This window comes from Myxocyprinus asiaticus, chromosome 41 (assembly GCF_019703515.2).
Source record: "Myxocyprinus asiaticus isolate MX2 ecotype Aquarium Trade chromosome 41, UBuf_Myxa_2, whole genome shotgun sequence".
Classification (NCBI taxonomy): Eukaryota; Metazoa; Chordata; class Actinopteri; order Cypriniformes; family Catostomidae; genus Myxocyprinus; species Myxocyprinus asiaticus.
Window position 1 is genome coordinate 15,891,671 of NC_059384.1, and position 23,728 is coordinate 15,915,398.

At 39.1% G+C, this 23,728-nt stretch overlaps 1 protein-coding gene across 2 annotated transcripts; it reads left to right on the forward strand.

The window, feature by feature from the left end:
- Window positions 1–132: 132 nt before the first annotated feature.
- LOC127432115 (ligand of Numb protein X 2-like) lies at window positions 133–23,703 on the forward strand. Of its 2 annotated transcripts, XM_051682928.1 has the most exons (11): window positions 133–290; window positions 3,722–4,254; window positions 9,059–9,282; window positions 11,309–11,446; window positions 11,559–11,758; window positions 12,110–12,478; window positions 13,662–13,841; window positions 16,293–16,470; window positions 16,661–16,886; window positions 22,494–22,652; window positions 23,218–23,703. In XM_051682928.1, exons 2-11 carry the CDS (start codon window positions 3,851–3,853, stop codon window positions 23,351–23,353), a joined length of 2,214 nt encoding a protein of 737 aa, XP_051538888.1. In that variant the 5' UTR covers window positions 133–290; window positions 3,722–3,850; the 3' UTR covers window positions 23,354–23,703. The 2 variants fall into 2 exon arrangements, with proteins under 2 accessions (XP_051538888.1, XP_051538889.1); XM_051682929.1 differs by lacking the exon at window positions 13,662–13,841.
- Window positions 23,704–23,728: the final 25 nt, after the last annotated feature.

Here is a 23,728-nt window from a genome sequence, read left to right on the forward strand (position 1 = left end):
ATAGTTTCACCGACCAATCAGGTAGCGCTTTTCTGATTAATATTAACAACTCATCTAATCAGGTATCGCTTTCCTCATGAATATAAATAACTGTCATCCTACGTTTCAGAAATTTGCCGCCCTCCCCCGTGTGTGCCCGAGCGAACAGGGGCGGCTCTTCATCCAAGACAGATACGGGGGTGTTTTGACGTGCGGATGCGGCTCGGGCAAGCTGCGGTGGATGCGATTGAGCTCCATGATTCTCCCCTCTCGGGGCCAGAGTTCACACCATCCAAAGGGAGCCCGAATAGGTAATTTAATTCATATACTCACATTATCACCCGCAGATCCTTTATTATTACATGTATATTATTAGATATCATTGTCGTCTATTTTTGCAGGCGATGGCATAGTTGTGCAGGGGGGAGAGAGAGACAGTAAACGAAAACAATTTACTGCGAGTCGCTCTATACTAGAAATAATGAGATATCGATATTTGTGCTTGTCATAGATCGGGACTGGATACGCCTTATTAACGAGACAATTCATGCAGGTGGCATCTACAGACATTTGAATTCAATAGACACAGTGCCGTTATTTCTCCTCCCCCTCCCTCCATTAATTTAGGTTGTCTACCTGTTTGTGGATGGACAACCTTTCGGGAAATTAAGGTCAGGCTATTGATTTGGAAAGCGAATGCGTGACTGGTGTCAAAAATGACTGCAGAATGAAAACATGTCATTGCCGTTTGCGCAATAAATAAAGACTTTAAATATGCGTGTGCCATTCTGCATAGAAAATGTCAAATATCGTTTGTTTTTCAGTGTAGATGGAAGAATATTGTTTTTGACGACTGTGTAGTTGAACAAATATTTATCAGATTCTTCATCGGCCAGCAGCCAGATAAACACGAATGTGCCATTTTGCAAGTGAAACACTGACAAGGATTTAGACAAGCTGCTAGAGATACAAGGATACAACAAGTGAGTGGCCTTGTAGTCAATATCTAAAACACTCCCGTGTGATTAAAAGTAATCAGATAATCAACAAAGAATGAACCAATAGAATTTAAACTGGCAGTCGCCCAAAAGCCATTAAGCACTCTAGCCTTATGTAATGAAGTCCCATGTCATGCCACCAAGGTTTAAGTACAGACTGCTTCATTGTGATTATAATAAAATACTATCCACAATAAGGCATTTACAGTGTACTGGGCATTGAACACTGGAAGCGAGTGCGAGTATGTGTCTGATGAGACGTTGACAGGGCTTTGTAGTGGGAACAGAGGAGCCTTGTGTCCTCATGATTTATTCATGTCCAGCTGCAAGATAAAAAACAGAAGCAGGTAGTCACAGAGATGCAGTTTACAGACTTACATTCTCCGGCCCAAGTGTGAGGTTGGTCATGGATGCACAGCTGTTGGATATTGTGTGGATACAGGCGAAGGTTGAAATAGTTTTAGTTATCATTCGCACAAGAGACTGCCCCCAGCTGTTTAGTGGCCTCAAAAATCTAAGTAGGTTTAGCTGCAGGCTGGAGATCTCTAAATGGGGGCAGAATCTACAAAAGAGGGTGGGGTTACTCCAGAATGGGGCGGGGTTACTCCAAAAGGGTGTTGTGCCAACTCCAAAAGGGCCGTGTCATTTCCTTACACGGTTAGGGTTAGCGAAAGGGTTAGGGGCACCCTATATCTTTGCTGGCGGTTTGGAGCTCTGCCTGCAGCTACTGTATATCCTTCTCCAAAAAGGGCTGGGAGCACCAAACTGCCAGCAGAGACATACAGAACCCCTAACCCAACCCTTACCCTAACCCTAACTGTGTGTGGAAGTGACACCCCCTTTTGGAGTGGACCCAACAACTTTCTGGAGTAACCCCGCCCCTTCTTGATTAACTCCACCCTCTTTAGATTGTCCGCCCCATTTGTAGATCTCAGGGCTTCAGCAATACCTACTAGCAAAAAACAAATAATGAAATCACAGTCTGTGATGGCCAGTGTTGGGGAATAGTTAAAGTCGGCATAAAACGGAAGTTTCCTTCCGTATTGTGACTTATTTCCGAGTGAAACAGCTTATCGAACAAGAAAAAAATGTAGGGTGGGGATTTGAGTTTATCCATTGGTTGTTGATTGGATTGTGAAAATATGGGCGTTGCCTAGCGGAACGGAGGTAGATCTGAATGCAGTGGACACACACACCCCTACCACCGTGCTGCTCAAGTTAGAGACAGTTATCGGTGAATTTGAGCGGCGATCTCAACACATTTATGATCAAACTGACAACATAAACGCACGAGCACATCGTGGTCTTTGCTTACGAATAGACTGTTGAAAATGAGTGAGTAAAAATAATATTTTAGCGTTTTGAATCACAATACACTAAATATAAAGGGAAAAAACATTTACTCGTGCTCTGCATCCCAAGATAACTGCATTAAAAAATATAAATAAACTCCAGAGGCATCCAAAGCATTGTATTCATTAGTGATCACCTCAGCAATTCTGGCGTGAAATGTCTCGAACACAACCGCAAATTTGCCGTTATTCCTCATTCAAAATGTAAATTCAAGCCAGCTGACCCGTAACTAAGGAAGTTTGGGTTAAGGAATGATAGTTTTGAAGGAAAACAGATGAAAATACACCTTGCCATCTTCACCAACATGCGATTGACACTTTGTTCAACTCTACGCATGGTTGTGGTATTTATAAGAAATGTGCAGGGTTTAAGTGGACTAAATGATTGGAGAAGTCTGTCGTTTCACCACAAGATCCAGTTATTACATTTTGATTAAAGAAAAAAAAAACATATGCATGGATGAATTATACACATTAAGATCATTAACATGCATTTAGGAAATAGATAGGGTGAATTTTTATTTAATGCCGACTTTAAAGAAAATTAGCAACGCTACTTACCTGACTACATTTTTCATTAGCTCGGCAATTTTCACAATGTTGTATGGCTTGTCCAGCAACAAGCTACAATTTCCAACCAGTAACACTGTAGCATTACAAAACGTTACATTTGTCGCATTTTATTGCGAACACAGCAATGGAGCTGAAGGAGTAAACAAACAAACGTACCTAAACCGCTTTCTCTCTCTCTCTCACACATGTAGCGCTGGGAAAACTAAATCATTTAGGTGTGTCATTTCTGCACTAGCATCACCAAACGCAATGCAAAAATAATGATTTTAAACAGGTTTTCCTGAATACTCCCCTTCTCTAACATTGGTTGGACAAACAGGTGGTTCCACCCCAAACTCAGGCCATGGGCTGAGCCAGTGTTGCTGTGTTGGGATGCTCAAACAAACTGAACAATGTTTTGAGGTTGGGGAATCAACCTTGGCTTATTGTAGTTGCGTTTGCATATTAGGATAGGTGATAGTATTTTAATAGGATATGAGAGAGTACTTCTATAATAAGAAAATTGCACATGAAAAAATGACATGATTCCATTCTGTTTATCCATTTCATCTAATATATGGTTTTATCTTCCCTTGCCCCTCCTCTTCTCACTTTCACATCAGAACCTCTTGACTCTGCACTCTTTGCCTCAATCCTAGATAATTCTCTCTCCACGGGATTGAAAGATTGCTCTAGGCGACAGAGCAAGAGATTACACTGTCAGATTAATGTGCAGGAGTAAACCCACACTGTTCGCAACATAATCTCATCCTCACAACACAACACACACGTACACTTTCTCATTCAGAATAGTAACATACCTTCTTCTCTGCGAATCAGGGTGATGTCACATCTTCTACCAGGGGGTGGCCGTCCCCTGCCAGAGTCGCACAGCCTCTGATGCCCATGGGGCGGATGCCCCCATTACCAAGCTATTAAGTGTCTAGCTATAGCTGAGTGCTGTGTGCAATGGGAAGTCTGGGAGAGGGATTGGATCTGGGCATGGTGAGCGAAGCTCTTCTGGAGGCCCTCTGCTCTGAATGTGGACAAATTCACCGCACCTGGGAGAACCACCTTTATAACTATCGTTTGGAGGTGGACGATGATTTGGTGTGCCACATTTGCCTTCAGCCTTTAGTTCAGCCTCTGGATACACCATGTGGCCACACCTTCTGTGCCCGCTGCCTGCGCAGCTTCCTGCAAGAACAAGACTTTTGTCCGCTGGACCGTGCGCATCTGCAGCTGCAGGTCTGTCGGCGCTCGAGCATTCTGGTGCACAAGCTGCTGGATAAGTTGTCGGTTACATGCCCACTCACACCCTCCTGTTCTCTCAGCATGCCTCGCTGTGACCTAGAGGCACATCTCAAACACAGGTAATATACTCAACACACTCAAAACCCAAATATACATGCTTAAACTCATACTATATATAAATAATTTCAAAAATGTTAAACTTGTTTAAAATAGTTGTTTTATGGTTAGTTCAAACATAGTGTGGCAGAGCCAGACTTTGGACTGTCTGCATAAAGTCTGGCCCACTTTATAGTAAATCAAGTGGCCCACCCACTTTTTCATCCGCCTTGATTCCAGAACTATTTTTCTCATTCAATTTTTCCATAGGGATTTTATAAAAGTGTTCTAAGCCGTGAACCAAACCAACCAGCTCTGAGGTGCATCACAACATTACAAACTTATTTGCAGCAAAAAAGTATTTGATAAGACAAAGGTACAAGACTGTGAACTTAACGTCTTTCAAGAGGAAATCCCATGAAGCACTACAAATGATATTATTGAATTAAAAACAATGGAAAAATATAAAACAGCTGATCAGATTGGAACTGGTGATTAAAGCCAGCTCTTGTCATTGTTCTGTACAATATGAATTAGACAGTCTGTGAGCTGTATGGAGGCTACTTTAAACATAGATTTCATCTTAAATATATGTTTTTAAAAATTCAGTGGTAGTATTGATATTATCATATTACAAGGAGTATTGCACTGTAGTTTTTTTACAGTGCATTTTAGGATGTAAATTCTAAGAATAGGGATATACCCCATCAAACACCAATGATGAACATCTTATATCCTAAGCAAATCTGATCAATTTGCAGAATGCATTTTAATAAGTCCAGCTTGAGCATAATCACATGCCTGCAGGGGTTTTCTGACACAGAACATGCAGAAACAAATACGTATCATAGACACATAGGTACCTGCTCACTAGTTAGACTCAGTAGGTGATGCTCAGTGGACAAGGCTCCAGTGAACTTAGAGTCACTTCCTTAAGTGGAGGCTGCTGGGGATGATCTGACATCCCATCTGGGGATTATTTGCCCCTTCGTCATGTGATGGAAGATTAGTCGGTCCCGTGTCATGTGCTGGTCAGCAGCAGTTTAATATTCTCTGCAACCATGCTAGGACACTTAAACTCTAGAAACCTTTTCAACCATTTCTTCTGTGAGACTGCCAAGGGCAACCCAGAACTATGGTGAGTGTTGAAAATATAGCATGGTATTTTGTACTAAGAGTTGGCAGGATGATTTTGTGAGCGTGATATACGTTGTGAAATGAGTTCCAGTGCAAAGAATAGGCTTGAAGAGTGTGCCTTTGGATAAACTTAAGGTCTTGGCTTGCAAAGGGTTTGGTGTCAAATCTGATGTCTGAAGCCAAATTTCAGTTGAGTAGTTCAGAGTAGTGTTAGCTCACAGATCATAGGACAAAACAGTGTAACTCTTTGTAAGATTCTCCTGTTCTTCGAAGAAAGACTTGGAGCCAAAAGATGGAACTTCTCAAAGTTTTGTCAGATCATCAATTCTTTTTAGAAAATGTACTCTTATTGCAAGGGAGTTTTATTTATTCCCCTTATGAAAGGGCACTAAAGATCACTGGAAGATTAACTTAACGAGGCTCTAACACCTTCCAAAGACTAAGAAACATGGCCAGCATTAGCTGTATTCTTTGAGCTGTGTTGACACTGCAGTGCCTTTCTTTTACACTATGAGACCTCAGCATGTAATACCATTCGTCCCCACAGAGGTGTAAAGTAATTAATTTGTGCCATTAATTGTATAACAGTGTGAGTCCAGTTTTGTCAAGTTAGTTTAATTCTCCTAAATAGTGTCAAAGGCATGGCCTTAACCATGTCTTGAACACTGGGGGGGACCAAACCACTTTGGGGGTGGGGGATTGTGGGTGTTGAGGTAAAAAATATAATTGTCCTCTGTCCTTTAAAATAGTCAATTTTCTGAATGCAGTAATTTTCTGAATAAAGGCTTTAAATGCAATAAAGGCCCAAAATTGTATAACTTTTGGTTTTAAAAGATAAAAAAAATTTCACACAGAAGTTCACACAGTACAAGACAAACACTGTGTCTGCATTGCTAGCAATATGCCTGTTTTAGTCATCTTTTCTTTCTTTTTTGTGCTGTCTTAAAGGAAAGATAAATATAATTAGAATTTCTTTTCATCACTGTTATATCTGTAAAATTACATGACTGTGTCAGCTGGCTAGCAAAAAGAAAATACACAAAATTATTTACTGCCCTCAAGTTGCCCCTCGTTGTTTTTTTTCCTCCCAGTAGAATCTTAACACAATCTTTTCTTTGAGAACCCGAATGCTGCTGTTTTCCATACATATAATGGAATATATAATTAATATACCATAAAAGTAGTCCATACAAAACATAGCTGTTGTATGACCCTAGAATGCTTGGAATAAAGTGCATGAGTCATATGGACTACTGTTATGAAGTCTTTATACTGAATCTTTAATATTGATTTATAGTATTTGTCCTTTATGAAGCTTGACAGCTCCTGCTCACTATAAACTGTTATTCTATGGAATAGAGAGGCTTAAAATATCTATTTTTATGTTCCAAGAAAAAGTAACAGAATGTGGGTTTTGAACAACATAAGGGTGAATAAATGAGTAAAAGTAAATTTTCAATTTTTAGGTGAACTACTCCTTTAACTGGTGGCTCATCCTCAAAATAAAATGGTTTCTTATAAAAGAAGACACTTAGGAGATGCTGTACACAATTCAGAATTAAAGACAAAGAAATTATTTAGAAAATCTTAAATTGATTTTAAATAATTACCTAATAATATTTGCATTAAAAATATGTACAATCTGGCCATATCTGATTATTGGATCCCCCTCAATGTATATTGTGGTTACGGCCTTGGTCAAAGACAAAGATTTCATTGTCTGGACTGGGTTAGGGAAGTGGTTCTCAACTGTGTTTGCTTCTGGATCCATATTTTACATTGGACATGGCGGCTTAACACAAATATTTCTGATTTGGCATTACATATCTCAGGGTGTAAATAAGGTAGCTCCATAAATGTGATTTTTCGTTTTGTTCCTAATCATGTAATCTGTAACTGAGTAAAATTGTGTTGATATGACAAAGCAATCATAAGTTATAGCATTACAAAAATAATTTATCCTAGTGTCCAAAAATGTCTCCAAGTGTCCAAAAGCCTCTCCAAACAAATAAAACATAATAGTTGTACATAAGAACTAATTACACATGCAAATACAACAATGACTAAAGGTATGCTCTCTCCAAAACATACAGGCATGAGTAACCAGATCTCATTCATTTCACCAGATCTCAGTCATTTGAGCCATCATTGAGTCTATGTCATGTACTTGGCACCATCTCCAGGTGACCATATGTAATTAGAGTAAACGATCCTCTCTGCCCATATTTGGATGACTTCCACCTCTGTTTGCAGCAATCTGAATCCTAATACGATCGGGTTTGCATTCCATAACGCTGGACAATGTACTGCATAATTTTTTATGAAGTTATCTGATCCAGATAGCACATTATGTGCTGTGTGTACATTGTACTATGTGATGATTATTTAATGATCTATGCATCCGATTATGTTGTGTGTGTGAGCTCATTTTAATAGGTATTCCCTCATCCAAGTAATGGTATGTAAGAAATATTATATTTTACTCTATGTTCTGTTTATTTTTCGTGAAGTTATAAGCGAAAAAGCAGCTTATAAGCAACACCTGTTTATGTCAAAGACATGTACTTAGCTATTACTTGCTATATTTTTGTCTGTGAGTAAAACAAATATGCTGGTTGTATTCTACTCATTGAGTGTTTTCCAACAACATACTGTATGACACATGGCTGTTTGGTCAGTTTGATATTTTTACCGATTACCATAATATGTACAGTTCAAAATTATTCATAAATCATCAAAACAGAACACTTCTGATTTTTCTGCAAATTTCAAAGCACTTGTTCAATTTTGGTCATAATGCCTACATGCATTGTAAAGTACAGCTTCTAAGCTTTAAAATTATGACTTTTTTGTGTTGGTCAAGATTGTAGTTATTAAAATGTTTCAATTTTTTTTTCTCTGCACAGGGGGGCCAATCCGAGCTTAAAATGTTCAAATAAAACATTGACATTTAATACCCTAATATTACAGTGGATTACATAGTTAGCCAATAATTCACCATACAAAACTTTTGTATGGCACAAACTACTGTATGTTTATTCTCATGGCAAGTGAACTTATATTTAATGTTGTCATTCATTTTATGTTGAGTCATGTTTTCTGACTTAAATGGAAAAAAAAAAATAGGGGAAAAAAATTATTAATGTTTTATGATGATAAGGCCATGTAATGCAACCATGTTGGTATCTACCTGATTATGCTAGTTTCTACCAAGTAACAGATGAATTTGCACCAAAATACAGTACAATTTGATTAGACACACAGCCTTTGACATCAGCAACAAAATATATGGAACTGTTTCTAACCCTTTACTATCCTAAATATTCATGATTATATGGTTTGTCACATTTTATTATTTGCATTTAGCTTTGGTAATTCCCTGTTGTCCACGACCTTTTCATAACAGACCATTTGTGGGTTGCGACCCACCATTTCAGTATCACTGGGTTAGAGAATGCATGATCAGGGCATTTACTTTAGATTTATGGAAAAGCGTCTGCTCTTAGGATTTATCACAAGGTTGTTCTAAAGAGAATGGAACAAATTTGACATCTTTGTTATCTTCCTTTTTCTTGCCCTTGTCTTCCATTTGTTGACCAGATCTCCATGTATCTAGCCTCCCAGCATTTTGGGAAGATCAAGGTTACATTGTTTATTTTCGTGTGTTTGTGTATATGTATGCGGGTGTAGGTGTCCTGGAACACAGAGTCAGCGAGCAAAGCTCGAGCAGACGCGGATGGAGGGAGGGGAAGACAGGGTCATGGTGACCAACCCACCCAAATCCCCCCTGACTGAGATAAAAGAGAGTACTCCATCACCACCTGCTGGATCCAACGCATGCAACAATGTTCCTACATGGACAGAAGAGCCTGGTGTAGACAACCCTGCTTTTGAGGAGAGCACTGAAGAAGACAGTGTGTATAATCAGTACACTGTATACTCTATCTCTGTTCCAGAACCTAGTGATATGCCTATATATCATGCTAAAAACAAAAGTGTCTTAGAGGGGTTTTGTGCGACCAGCTAAACCAGCTGGACACCAGTTTGAAAACCAGGCTGATCAGCTGAAGACCAGCTTAGCCAGACTTTGAGACTAGCTAGACCTTAGGCTTGTTTAAGCTGTTTTTTCAGCATGGTAGGCAGCTATGTTCTAAGGCGGTATACTAATCATCATGGAAGCTCATAGGTGACTGATCTGAAACATTCCACATAGGCAGCGGTAAATAGAGGTTGGCATTAGTACATGCTGCTGAGCTAACATGATATTCTAATAGTCACAAAACATACAAAGCACACACAAATATTGTGTGAAACAGTCCATTTTAACTAGGTGGAACTATTTTTTATCAATACTTTTAGTACTAAATGAAATATAATCACCATTATTGTTAACCCGGTTGCCTTCTTGGATCATCTTTTCACTGAGCTTGTCACAATGCATTGGGACTGCCTTTTCTTGTAAGCATACATAGGAGGTTGCCTTAGAATTCGGCTAAATCGTGGTACCATGGTTACATCCACACTTATTTGTTTATATTTGAAACCTCAGTTTTCAGTTTCCTAAAGTCACCATTTCCCAAAGTATGTAGTGATGGAGAGTGTTTTCAAATGTCTCAAAAATGCTTGAGTGTGTATGAGAGTGTAAATGCAGCAAAATCAATGCATTTTCAAACAAAAATATATTAGTCTCCTGAGACCCCGCGTCCACATGTGTGGACAATCCGTTTTGACTTGGCTATAGGCTATGCAAATTGTAATTTAATTTAAACTGACAGATCTCTAGGCAGTCATTAAAGGGTTAAACTTTCGACGTACGAGTTATGTGACAAAACAACATGGCGCCAATCTCGGCTGAGTTTGCCTTTGGAAGAAACGGCAACAAAACTACATCTGGTAAGAAACCTCATTAAGTTTTTACATTAAAACCTGTTTAAGTCAAAAGAGTAGTCTCTAAGTTCATCCGATATGACATTTTAAAAATGTAATCGATTTATCGTGAAATGGCACGCTGTTAAACACAATAACTGCATACTTGGATTATAGGCACATTTTCCTTAAAATATCCTATATTCATTGTGCATTATCACATTGAGATTCAATGGATGCATCCAAAAGCTGGAAAATGTTGCTTTCAGAGGCTTTATACAGAGTTAGGATGAAAATAAGGTGCATTTAAAATAGACAGCACACTGGAGGTTAAGTCATTCCCTAATTAGTGAGCAAGGGAGCATCTTACATCTCTCTTTGCAGCAAGTGCATTCACACCTAAAATCCGACCAAAAGTTCAGTTTTACGCTGCATATTATGTTTGGACCACTCAACATGTTTGGCAGACATGGGACAATGGTAATCTGTACATAATTCAGAATTTATCATGTATAATTTTATTTTAACATGGTTGGCAGTGATTGGATGATGCAGGCCATTACTTTGATTCAGAATTAATTATGCTAATTTCTGATGTAATGTCTGTAACGTCTCAAAAACATAAATAGCCAACACTCCTAGGAACATACACAATAAACAATGTGATACAAAAATCCGTCTCCCTATAGCTTTGTATTGTTTATAATTTCACAACTTAGTCCCGCTGTCCACATAAGTGGACATATATTTTTAGGAAAAATATTTGCTCTAGACTTTTTTTGTTTTGTTTTTTTTTTCTTGTTTTTTAGGTGCTACTAGTTACAAATCAAAAAGGGAAATGGACAATTCACACAGCAGTCATGCTCGGTTCTCATGAGGTTAGCGTGGACGTGGCCTTTAGAAAGCACCATCATTCTAGGGCAAATACCCTTCATACCAAGAGCACACTTTTATTGCCTAAAAATGTCTAAGTAGGCAGCTCACTAGTTTTGGAACAGAGCTTCTGTGATGACACACATAATGTGTTTTTGGGAGTGAAATCTACAGCTTTCTCTGGCATTCTTTCTTTCAAAGGTCTCCATGGTCTGGAGTGCGCTCCTCCATGTGTGAAGCGGCCTCTTAGCAACCCCTGCATCCATCTTCTCCGCACTGGCAGTTCCGCCTCTTCAGGATGGGACTTTGTTGAAACTCTGCCACTCTCTGCAGAGGAAGGTATGACTGGCTCATCCAATGCCAGACTAAACCATATTCCCCCTCACTCTGCCTCTATGAGATTAAATCTCTTTTATATCTTTGCTCGTGTTCGATACTTCTTGTTCTTCAGGTTGTGTGAAACTTCCATCCCTACCTGAGGGAGAAATCACAACCATTGAGGTTCATCGTTCAAACCCTTATATGGAGCTAGGTATAAGTATTGTGGGTGGAAACGAGACCCCCCTGATAAATGTGGTAATACAGGAGGTGTACCGTGACGGTGTTATAGCCCGAGACGGAAGGCTGCTGGCTGGCGACCAAATACTTCAGGTATTGTCGCTATGTTCCAAAATAACTGCCTGATTAAAAAAAGCACTTTCACTGCTATTTACAGAACAGCCTTGATATATTAATCAGTCTTTAAAGAGCTCTGATGAATAGCGGCTGCAAAATAGCTTTCTGCATGAATAGGTGCAGTGTGTTTTGCCAAAGATATTGTAGATTTATTTTTGGTGAAAAGAGGTCTTCAAATTTCATATGGCTGCAGAAATGCTAGATGTGTGTATGGATGCACTGCGTATTTTTGCCACAGATAGATTTAAGTGATTAGCATTCTTCTAACTGCGCTAACCTAAATCTTTCAAACACTTTTTTCTCTTCTCACTTCCCATTTGTGTGCAGGTGAACAACGTAGACATTAGTAACGTGCCCCATAACTTTGCTCGCTCTTCACTGGCACGTCCTTGCGCCACTTTGCAACTGACAGTACTAAGAGAGCGTCGCTGTTCTGCCAGGCCACCTGTGGCACCTGCTTCTCCCCAGGGCAGCCCTGCCAACATTCGCATCACGCTGCACAAGCGGGAATCATCAGAGCAGCTTGGAATCAAACTGGTGCGGCGTACGGATGAAGCAGGCGTGTTTATCCTGGACTTGCTGGATGGAGGGCTAGCCGCTAAAGATGGACGACTTTGCAGCAATGACAGAGTGCTGGCCGTCAACGAGCACAACTTGAGACATGGCACACCTGAGCAGGCAGCTCAGATTATACAGGTAGAGAGAAAACATGTGTTTGTGTTGGTAGGCAGCACAGGTCAAACTAATGATGCTAGCATACAAACATTTGTTTATTACTATTGCTTATTCATAGGTTTAGGTATTTGAAAAAACCTTAATCATACTGTAAGTATTAACCTTTGGTGTATAATTCTTCTCACACTGTTTGTGCTGTGAGTGATACCTCAAACCATGCAGGAGAGGCGTCCAATGACTTTTCAAAGACTTATGGAAAGACTTTTCAGACTTATGATTTTTGCCTGGTGATTGATAAAACGGGTGAAAAAATACATAATGTTCCAGGTCAACACAAATAAAGCTCAATTGACAGCATTTGTTACAATGTTGATTATCACAGATAATATTTTCGTCTCATCTCTTTTCTTTAAAAAAAAACAAATTGCAATTACAGAAAGGCACTTACAATGGGAGTGAATGGGACCAGTCCATAAACGTTAAAATACACGCTGTTTCAAAAGTATAGCCACAAGACATAAACATTAAATCAGTTAACATGATTTTAGTGTGATAAGATCTGTTCTTTATTATTTTAGTGTGATATAATCGCTTACAGGGTTTATAGCATTGCATCATCATGGCAATTAACTTGTAATATTGGACATAACTTTACACTGATAATGAAGATTATGTCACAAATGCCGTTAATTGAGCTTAATTTATAAGATACTGAACTTTTTCTACCCAGAACACCCTAACAACCACATAGCAACATGCTAACAACCACACAGAACACCTTAGCACCTGCACAGCAACGCCCTGCCAACCCTAACAATACTCCAACATTGTGGCATCGACTTTTGCACAGACAACCACCGCTCAGAGAAAATGAAAAGATTTAGTGAATTTCATGTATTCTCTTATATTCTCCTAACACAACACTGTTGTCATATATCCAAGTCTCGCTGCCTGTTTGGGACATAAGGACATTGTCTCTGCTGCCTTGCTCAAAGGTTAATGTGATTGATAGCATCTTAATGTCTAGGTGAGCTGCTTTCTCCCATCTGGCCAGATCACAAAGAGAAAGGGCAGCTAAAGCATTATTAAGAATATCACTGGCAGATACCAGATGCCTTTGTTAGATACAGTGCCACCTCAGCACTCAATATAAGAATATTAGATATAACATCAGTCTCAGAAGCCACCTACTGTCATTTTCTAGGCTAGTGGAGAAAGAGTCAATCTGCTGATTAGCCGCTCCAGCAAGCAGACTATGGCCGTGCACACAGGCTCCACCTTGACCAGGGACATTTGGTGCCACGAACACGTCCCCCCACTCCCTTGCACTGCGACCCCCAGCCCTGTCCCAAGTCTGCACCTTGCCAGGTCTTCCACCCAGAGAGTGAGTACAAATTACTGTGGCTGGGAGTGAGAGCAAGTGTGTGTGTTGCAGATTCTATTTTAGTATTTTCCACTGTAGAGACATAATTAGGGAGCCCCATTTCTGAAGCATCTGGGTAGCCTCCAGTTTTCCATGGGTTCAGACCACAAGCTTAATTACTCCTGCAACTTCCTGGTTGGATCTATTGTGAGATCAATTATGAAGTTAGAGTAGTGCTAATCCCGTAGGAATAACTATCACCACTCTACAGGGAGCCGATCAGAGTTAGGATCAGTGTCAGTTTAGAAAGGGGTTTTCCCTTATTCGATAAATAGTTGCACCACTACTGTGCAGTGTATTTCAGCTCAAAGAAACAGTGTCTGATGCTGCGTTCAAGTCCTCTGGGAAGTTCATACTTACGAAGTCGTAAGTTTGAAGCCTGTTTGCTATTTCATATTTCTTTCTCTCTTTTTCACTTACTGACAAAGACAGGACACTTTAATTTAGCACCAATGCAACAAAATGAAGAGCAAAGTCATGCATTAGTCTATGTATTTTATCATTCTCGTCCCGCCACATATAATGATGGGAAATGTAGTTTTGTTGCACATTCCTGTGGTTCATAAACCAGCTAAATGAGGCTTATTTTCCTGCCAACTTTATTGCTGTTCTTCAATAACAGCACAAAACAATGCATACAAACTAATGTACAGTCAAAGTCCACAAGTAAAACTGAATTATTATCAGTAACAATTTGCTTTTGCCATGATTTTTTAGTCAACATGCCCCTAACTCGGAAAGTCTGGCCTCATAAAAATTCTGAGTTTCCCACTGGTATTAACGACTTTGTGGTGGCATTAATGCATGCTTTATCTGTAAATACTATCATTCCAACATGACTTGAACACACAATTATTTACTAACCACTTGTAATCCAGTTTAACCAGGCACTAAATGTGCTGAAATAGAGCTGCATTTTATTTACAGGTTAGTTAAGTCATTGTCATTCCTTTTAGTGAAAACACACCTCCTCCTCCTCCTCCTCCTAAATTAGGTTTAAAGGAATATTCCGGGTTCAGTACAAGTTAAGCTCAATCAACAGCATTTGTGGCATAATGTTGATTACCACAAAAATTAATTTTGACTCGTCTCTCATATTCTTTAAAAAAGCAAAAATCAAGGTTACAGTGAGGCACTTACAATGGAATTGAATGGGGCCAATTTTTGGAGGGTTTAAAGGCAGAAATGTGAAGCTCATATTTTTATAAAAGCACTTGCATTAATTATTCTCTTAAAACTTGTGTATTATTTGAGCTGTAAAGTTCTTTAAATCTTCATTTTTAAGGACTTTTTAGGATTTGTTGACATTACATCGTCATGGCAAACCTTACAAAAAATCTAAACTAGCCGCAAACTTGCCACAAATTTGCCGCTCGTTATTTTCACATGCAAATGAGCTTTTGATTCGCCGCAAATGTTTGCCAGAAGTTTGCAGCTCTTCACGGTAGTGGTGAACCTCCGGCAAACCTTTGGCAACAATGGACAATTTGCTGCAAATTTGCCACGAACTCTCGATTTTCGCAAGGGAATGAAGTTGTAACATTGGCTATAACTTTACAAAGAAAAGGTTACTAAGCGATTTTATCACACTAAAATCATGTTAACACACATATTGTTTATGTCTTGTGGCTAAACTTTTGAAAAAGTGAGTATTTTAACTTTCAAAAATTGGTCCCATTCACTTCCATTGTAAGTGCCTCATTGGAACCCAGATTATTGCTTTTTTTTTTTTTTTAAGAAACAGGGGCAAGTCAAAAATAAATTTTTCTTGTAATCAATATTATGCCACAAATGCTGTCAATTGAGCTTAACTTGTATTGAACTCGGAATATTCCTTTAAAATAAATTGTGCTGTATTCACAAAAGTCACCACTTTTTGCTTGGTGCAGTTAACATCATGCTATTATGGCCCATGGAAAGTGGCGGTAAACGAAACTTTAAATTAAAATTCAAGAGAGATGTTTGTGCACATTTTCTATTGTTCATGGCAGCAGTAATTCAAGCATTTAAATAAAGGAGAAACATTTTATAACTGGCCATACATCCAGACACACAGTGTAGTCAAACTCAATTTCGGCATTTTAGAGCCCATTCAGGCATCTAGATTGCAGTGGTGCAGCGATATTGGACAGTCCCAGCAGAGTAAACCAGATTGCCTTAGTCTGCTGCATCCTTCACAACCCAGCCGCAAGATCGGGAATTGCGAAGTGCGAATTGTGTTCAGTGCTAAATTTGTGGCCGTGTTTGCGCTGTTACCTGATTTGCATAATTCCTTTAGAGAATCAGGTGCTAAAACAACACAGACAGTGCATGCAAATAAACCACGCAATCAGCACTCTTCATTCTCAGTGAATTCCTCCCTAAGTGTTCTCCTGCTGTAAGTGCTTGTGTAAATATGAGCATGTGTTGTAGGACCTCTCCCAGTGTGTGACCTGTAAAGAGAAACACATCACTGTGAAGAAGGAGCCACATGAGTCTCTGGGTATGACTGTGGCGGGAGGGCGGGGCAGCAAGAGCGGGGAGCTTCCTATCTTTGTGACAAGCGTCCAGCCCCATGGCTGCCTGTCACGTGATGGACGAATCAAGCGTGGTGAGTTATCCTAATTCTTTCCTATGGTGACATATCTTCTCAGCTAAAGGCCAAAACAGAAACTCCAAAGGTTGTTTTTGAGGTAGACCCTATTTCTCGTTTGTATCTCTGATGATGAAGTGCACTAAACCAAGGTTTTCTACAGATGCTGCGGCCTCTTTGAGTGCTCTTTGTGTCTCTCATTGCTCAGGGGATATACTGCTGAGTATTAATGGTCAGGATTTGACCTACCTGAGCCACAGCGAAGCAGTAGGCACACTAAAGTCCAGTGCCGCGTCCTGCTCTGTCCAGTTGAGGGCACTAGAAGTCAGCACTGTAGAAGAGCCCAGCCCAGATGAAGAGCTGCTCCCTCCGCATGAAAATGACTATGATGCGAGCTGGTCGCCATCTTGGGTCATGTGGCTTGGACTTCCAAGGTAAGAGCGCAGTCATGCAAGAGAAGATTTTGTTGGACTAGTTAAAGGGAGAGTTCACCCAAAAATGAAAATTCCTTGATCATTTACATGTATCGTTCCAAATCCTTATTTTGTTATTTTTTCTGTGGAACACAAAAAGTAGACATTTTGGAAGAATCTTTACACCATAAAAGCACCAAAAATTAGTCCATACAACTTGTGTGCTATATTCCAAGTCTTCTTAAAGGTGCACTCACCACAAAAGGTTTTTGTTCATGTCATCTTTGATTTGCACTGACACCTATGGACATGGATGCAGCATCATTCAAAAGCAATAGTTTTTAAAGTTGCCATTGTAAAAAATCAATATTCACAATCAGCCATTATTAATTTAATCCATGAGTGAAATTGTCATTTAACAGGGTGGTTACTGAGATTTAAGCAAGAATTGGCAGAGTTGGAGATTGCTACTTTTATAGTGTTTTATTGACCTTGACCTCCCATGGTCACTATGAATATTGTCAAAGCGTGGCAAATTACGCAAAATGTCTTCTTTTAGTGTCACAGAAAAAAATAACGTTATGAGGGTGAGTAAATAATGACAGCATTTTGGGTAAAGTATTCCTTTAATCTGATATGTGTGGCACAGAGCTCTGTGGGAAATCATCTGATTAATGAAACAACTGACACAGAGCTATTAGCAAGGTCTTAAACAGGATGTTCTTTTGGAAACGTTGAAATGTATTTTTTTTTGGACACTGTCTCTTTGTACTCCACTGAGATGCTTAAAAATAGCATTCTCACCTTGCTGAGCACTGATCCAAATAACCCTAAAATAGTCAAAAGCAATTTGGCCAGGACTACCATCATGCCAGGTTTAGATTCACCTACTTTTTTAATCTAAATCTGAATGGAAACATCTTTGAAAGGACAGAATGAAGCTATTTTGATTACTTTGACATTGAAAATGTCTGTAGTGGTGTGTTTTGGATCAGCAGCTTTATGCAGTGGTAACCCATGAGGGGATTATGGCTCTGTTATGATGTAAACATCAACAGCTGCAGATTATCATCTGAAGCGTACAACTGTAGATAACTTGCTCCTACCTCATTTCAGCCCAGACTCAGGCTGATACGCAGGGGTCAGTGTGTCCAATATCACTCCTATCTTTTCCACTCTGTCCTCCCTTCTCCTTCATCATTTCTTCAACAGACATGCATCTGTTTCTCCATCTGTGGTCCTGATTTCTAGCATTAATATCCTTATTTGTCTCAGTTGCTCATTATTAGCTAAGGAAAGCATCATTATTACAATTGCACATACTTAGTACAGCAAACACCCAGAACATCAGAGCAACCAGGGGCGATTCTAGGGGCGATTTCAATCTTAGCCTCAAGTGACACTATAATATGTGCACATTTGATGTATTCCACTCCATTGCATAGTGTTTTTTTTAACTGTGTTTACATCATTCAAGCCAGCCAGCTAATATTCATTCAGAATATTGTCATTTTCTATAATAAACACTTATAAAGTTACATAAATGACCGAAACCGCATGAAGAACCATAGACATAAACAATCCATATATTAAACTTTAACAATTTATTGGCAATACGTTTTATCTGTCCTAATCATTACTTTTTTTTTGTTCTGCATTGACATGATATTGACATTGTTCATATTGACATGAATTAATAATTTTTCAACTTCTATAGATTACATTTATATCAAACTCTCCAAAAACCTATTATTACAATAAATGTCACATTTAGCTTGGTTGTTAGTGGAGTGAATTTAATCCACATGATATTTCTCTGTCTTTCATTAGCTTGTTACTCAAGTCTTTTGAATCAATTTAAAAGATTAGCTTTGATTTGTTCATTTTGGCATAATTCGTTCAGTGTCTATTTTTGTAAATTATACGCCAGTAGGTGGCAACAAATAGACGTCTTTTATGTGTTTTGAGTGAGAACCATTGATGAAGCATTAAGCCGTTCACGACTAAAACTAATTTAATTATACTTTATTAAAAGACTTTACTAAGAGACTTTAGCAGAGTGTTTAGGTGTCATAAATTGTTTCCTCACAAATGACAACAAAGCATATCTATCATTTTGCTAACTGCTGTGCATGCCTGTCACGCTATACAAAAAAAGAGAACGATATTAGCCTAAAAATAATTACAAGTTTCAATTACATCCGGATGTCATTGTAATATCATCATCAGTCCCTTTCATAATTCATCCAACCCATTTCTCTCCTGTTAAACGAGATTACCAAACTAAACAAACGACATTCCTCCTCTCCTTCAGTCGGTCAACAAACACTGATCCTCGCTTGTTCACAAACTGTCTGGTTAAAACTCAAATGACCAATTAAGTGTAGGGGCGTATTCGTTCACGGTAAAGGCCTGCACTCCTTAGGGACTCCCGCGGGACCCGACGTTACTAAGTGCAGCGCAGATCAAGATTTGATTGCTGAGTGTGTTGCGGGTGGGAAGACACTGATGTGTGCTTGGGAAGCGGGAGAAAGAAATTAATCACAGGACTCCCGCAAAATATAAATTTCTAAACATAAAATAAAAATGACTCAAATTTATTTTTATGTTTTTAAGGTACAGAAAATTATTTGTGTTATTTTCTATTGCGCAAGAGTAACAAAAATAAACGATTTACAGGTGCAGGTTTGGTGGCTCATTCATACAAATTCTTCTTCATGCAGCAGAAAGTACCACTCTGAGGCAAAATGTCTGAGCATGAAGGCGGATCCCTTAGTGCTATAGATGTTAATGCTTTATTAAAGAAAGGTACAAACAAAACTTTGAAACCAACCACAGGTAAATCAGATATTTGGCAGTGTGATAACAAAACGTCTCTCTCTCTCTTTTGTTATATTTACGGGTGAGAACTGACCCTTCACTATACCCCGCCTTAATAGCATTTCTGACCAATCCTGTCTGAGCAACTGTTGCCCCGCGGCCATTACTCTGACAAGTGTTTGCCTTTTTACAATGACAGACTACGGGAGTAATGTAACGCGGCAGGCGAGGATGGAGGATCTAAGTGCAGCTTTTAATGGAAACAAAAGATGAACAAAGTAACTCAGAATAAAAATTAAAACAAAACAGAGGGAACCCGGTACAGCACATGACAATACATATGAAGACTGACAAAGGAAACAGGGAAAACAAGGGCTTAAATACACAAGGGCAAACAAGGGAACACCTGTGGAAACAATCAGGGGAAAACCAATCATAAAGTGAAACTACAAAAGGACTACAAACTAACAGGAAACAGGAACGTGGGAACTGAAGAATTTCAACATAAAAGTCAATGCAAAAAACAGGGAATATGTGACAAGTAATGTGTGTTTGAGTAGTTTAAAGTGGGATTTTATCTAAATGATTTTGTTGCTGGTTTATTTGTAATAGAGACACTAAGTACTTAGAGAGGATTCATGCAGTGTTTTTACTTTCTTTTCAAAAAATCTTTAAATAAATATTTAGAAGGGCATACTATGGTTTAAAGTGTGTCATTCCTTATTCCCATATGAACATGTATAACAACAGCAAAGACACCTACATTTGTTCCGAGGTAAATTAAAGCTAATAACTTAACATTAATTAATTTAGGTAGTAATTCAGGTCTTAGTAAGTGTGGTAGTAAATAAAGAGTTCACAGCATCATAGTGAATGTGTTATGAGATGTTATAAGCAGTTCTTTTCACTTACACTAATGTTATGAGGTTTGTAATCGCTATTAAATTAGGATTTTCTCTTTACAAGTGACTGCGATAATCATTTTCCTCAATTCTGATTCACAGTCTGCACAGTTTTCACAAAAACATGACACATTTTTCATGGGAGCAGGTCTTCCATTCCAAAAAAATCCATCCCGCACAGATCTCTAATTTACGGTGTCAAAGCAATGATATGCTTCTTTATAGCCCGAACTCGAATGTTGGCTCCGCCTTATTTTTTAGCGAAACTAGGGTGCCGCCATTATCAACCTTGAATGTGGACCACTTATCATTATCAGCCACTTCCAGCTATTTTAGCTAAACAAAAATACTACATTATGCTGCTTTATATTACAGGCTGGCAATATATGTCCTCATATTATTATCATTAATTATGATTTTCATAAACTCATTGGTTTTGAACGCATATATTTTTACCGTATATCGCATTTTGCCGTTGTTGTATCACACTGTTGCACAGGCAGAATGAATGAGACAGTCCTCCGCGCCGTCTGACACGCCTCCACAAACTTTACACAACCAGCAGAGAGCAGAAAGCTGCTGGGCAAATGCTGCTTTAACTTTCTTTGCACCAAATATTCATCGTTTCATCTTTGCAAATTAATAAATGCATTTTACTCTCCATTCTTGTCAGAGAGCATTCTCTCTTTCTTAGCGGTGTATAGTAAACAGACATGCATATCTCGCATTCAGCATGGCTTTTGAAACATCACCTTTGGAAATAAACAAATAAAGGCATCATTGGAGGTTATGCAGGTACATTGTGGAGGTTTACACAAGAAACACTGCATCGTCACAATCTCAGTAAAGTAAGAAGCAGATTTTATTACCGTCTCTTCATACAACACACAGCAAAAAGTGAATGATTTACTTTTTTACTATAAATTCTGAAGTTAGAAAATTATCCGACATCAGGCCATCATTCTGCTGTACATCCTGTAGTTGTGTGATAGTTTATAAACTTATATCACTAAATTTTGGTATTATTATCCTTCTATTTATTTACATTGCAGTCAATAACAGTGGAACTTTTACACATTCACTGGAAATGCAGCCGCTGCTTACATCTACGTTGCAAAATAAGGTGGATAGTCCATCTTTACAGGTGGGAAAAGCCACCAAAGCAGTCTCGTGCTTCAAGCTAGTCCAGTTCTGCCGCTGTTGAAAGAGCTCACAATTGGCGATCACATATTTGCATGCTGATTGCAAATCACATATTTTTAGGGGGCTTAGAGGGAAATTTAGGGGGCCTGAAGCCCTCCTAAATAGGGTCTAGCAAAGCCCTAGGATAGCAAATAACTCAGCAACCACCCAGAACAGCCTAGCAACCACATAGCAACACAGCAACAACCACTCAGAACACATTGGCAAAATGCTAGCACTACAGTCATTATCCTCAGAAAATGCAAAAATCTAGTTTGTTTTTAAAGGTTCACTCAGTAACTTTTGTCTTTGTGTCATCTTGGACTTACACTGACACCTAGTGGCTTGGATGCAGCATCATTTTAAATCAATAGTTTTCAGTTTCAGATGCCATTGTAGAAATTTAGTATTCACAGTCAGCCATGATTACTTTAATCAATGAGTGAAAGTGTCAAATAACAGGATGGTTACTGAGATTAAGCAAGTAGTATTCGGCTGGTCATGTGATTCTGACATGGCAGCCCCCATGTGTGCACCCTCGCCATGTAGAATAAAGTTACTGATATGACTGGAGTCTTCATTTTAATGTGAGCGGTCATGATTTCATACATGTATTGCAAAATTACAATTCATGTCTTTAGGAGTTAAACATTTTAAGGAGGAAAAAATAACTGAGTGCACCTTTAATATGTTTTTCCTTCCGCTCTTTGGCACTCTGTCACAGCTACCTGCATAGCAGCCATGAGATTGTCCTCCGCAGAAGTCACCCTGGCAGCTGGGGCTTCAGCATTGTTGGAGGTTATGAAGAGAACCACAGCAGCCAGGCATTCTTTATCAAAACTATCGTCCTTGGAACACCCGCTTATTACGATGGCCGTCTAAAGTGAGCAAGCACAAGCACACTAACAATGACCTAATGCTTTACTGCTAGATGAGACAGCACTTTTCCAGATTACTTTGATTAAAATGGAAGAAAAAAAAAAAAAAGAAAAGAAAAAAAAATCCTCATCTCTGGCCATCAGTGTTTCCTACAGGATTAAGTCACCCCTACTTGGTCAATTGCCCCCTGCAATATGCTAAACAAAAACGATACTTTTTTTTTTTTTACTAAAATATTTTAACTTTTAGTGTTTCTAACGATGCAGTGTGTAAGGTTCCAGCCCAAACTCACTAATGCTGTGTACAACCAGTCAGTAATTAGACTAATTTAAGTCTCAAAGATCTTAAGTACACTACAAATAATACAGTAATTGTTTGGACATGGACAGCAACTGCTCTGACCAATTTAGTGAGTGAATCGTTAAACAGATTCAAGCCAATAGCTCGTGTTTTTCACAGATTCATTAAAAGTTTCTTCAGCTGCCAAATAGCGGTGCAGGAAACAGTGCTGGCCATTTGTAATAAAGTTAACATTATTCTGCATCACCTCATGGTTTCATTTCTCCCAGGTGTGGCGACATGATAGTGGCAGTTAACTGTCTGTCCACGGCGGGAATGAGTCACTCTGCTCTAGTGCCCATGCTGAAGGAGCAGCGCAGCAGGGTGGCACTAACTGTTGTGTCCTGGCCAGGAAGTCTGATATAGCCCCTCAAGTGGGCCATGCCTCACCACAGACTGCTCTCATATCTGTGTTCTAATGGCCCTTTGTTCTACTTTCTGCCATGGAGGCACCATACTGTCAAGCCTGAATCAGAAATTGGATGCTTTACTTGATGCTGAATAAACCAGGCCTTAGAAAACCTGCCACACCCCCTTCTGGAGAGCAGCCTTAAGGTCCCCCATCACCATGCCAATCAGCAGTTCACTCTACCAGAGGTTTTATATACGTTCTCTAAATGTGATATGTTTGTGCAAGAGATACCGAACAAGTGTACGTGTATAAGTATGAATGGATGAATGTGCTCAGCCGTTTAATAAATCTTTCCCAGTGAGGACATGAGATAAGGCTCTGTTTATGGT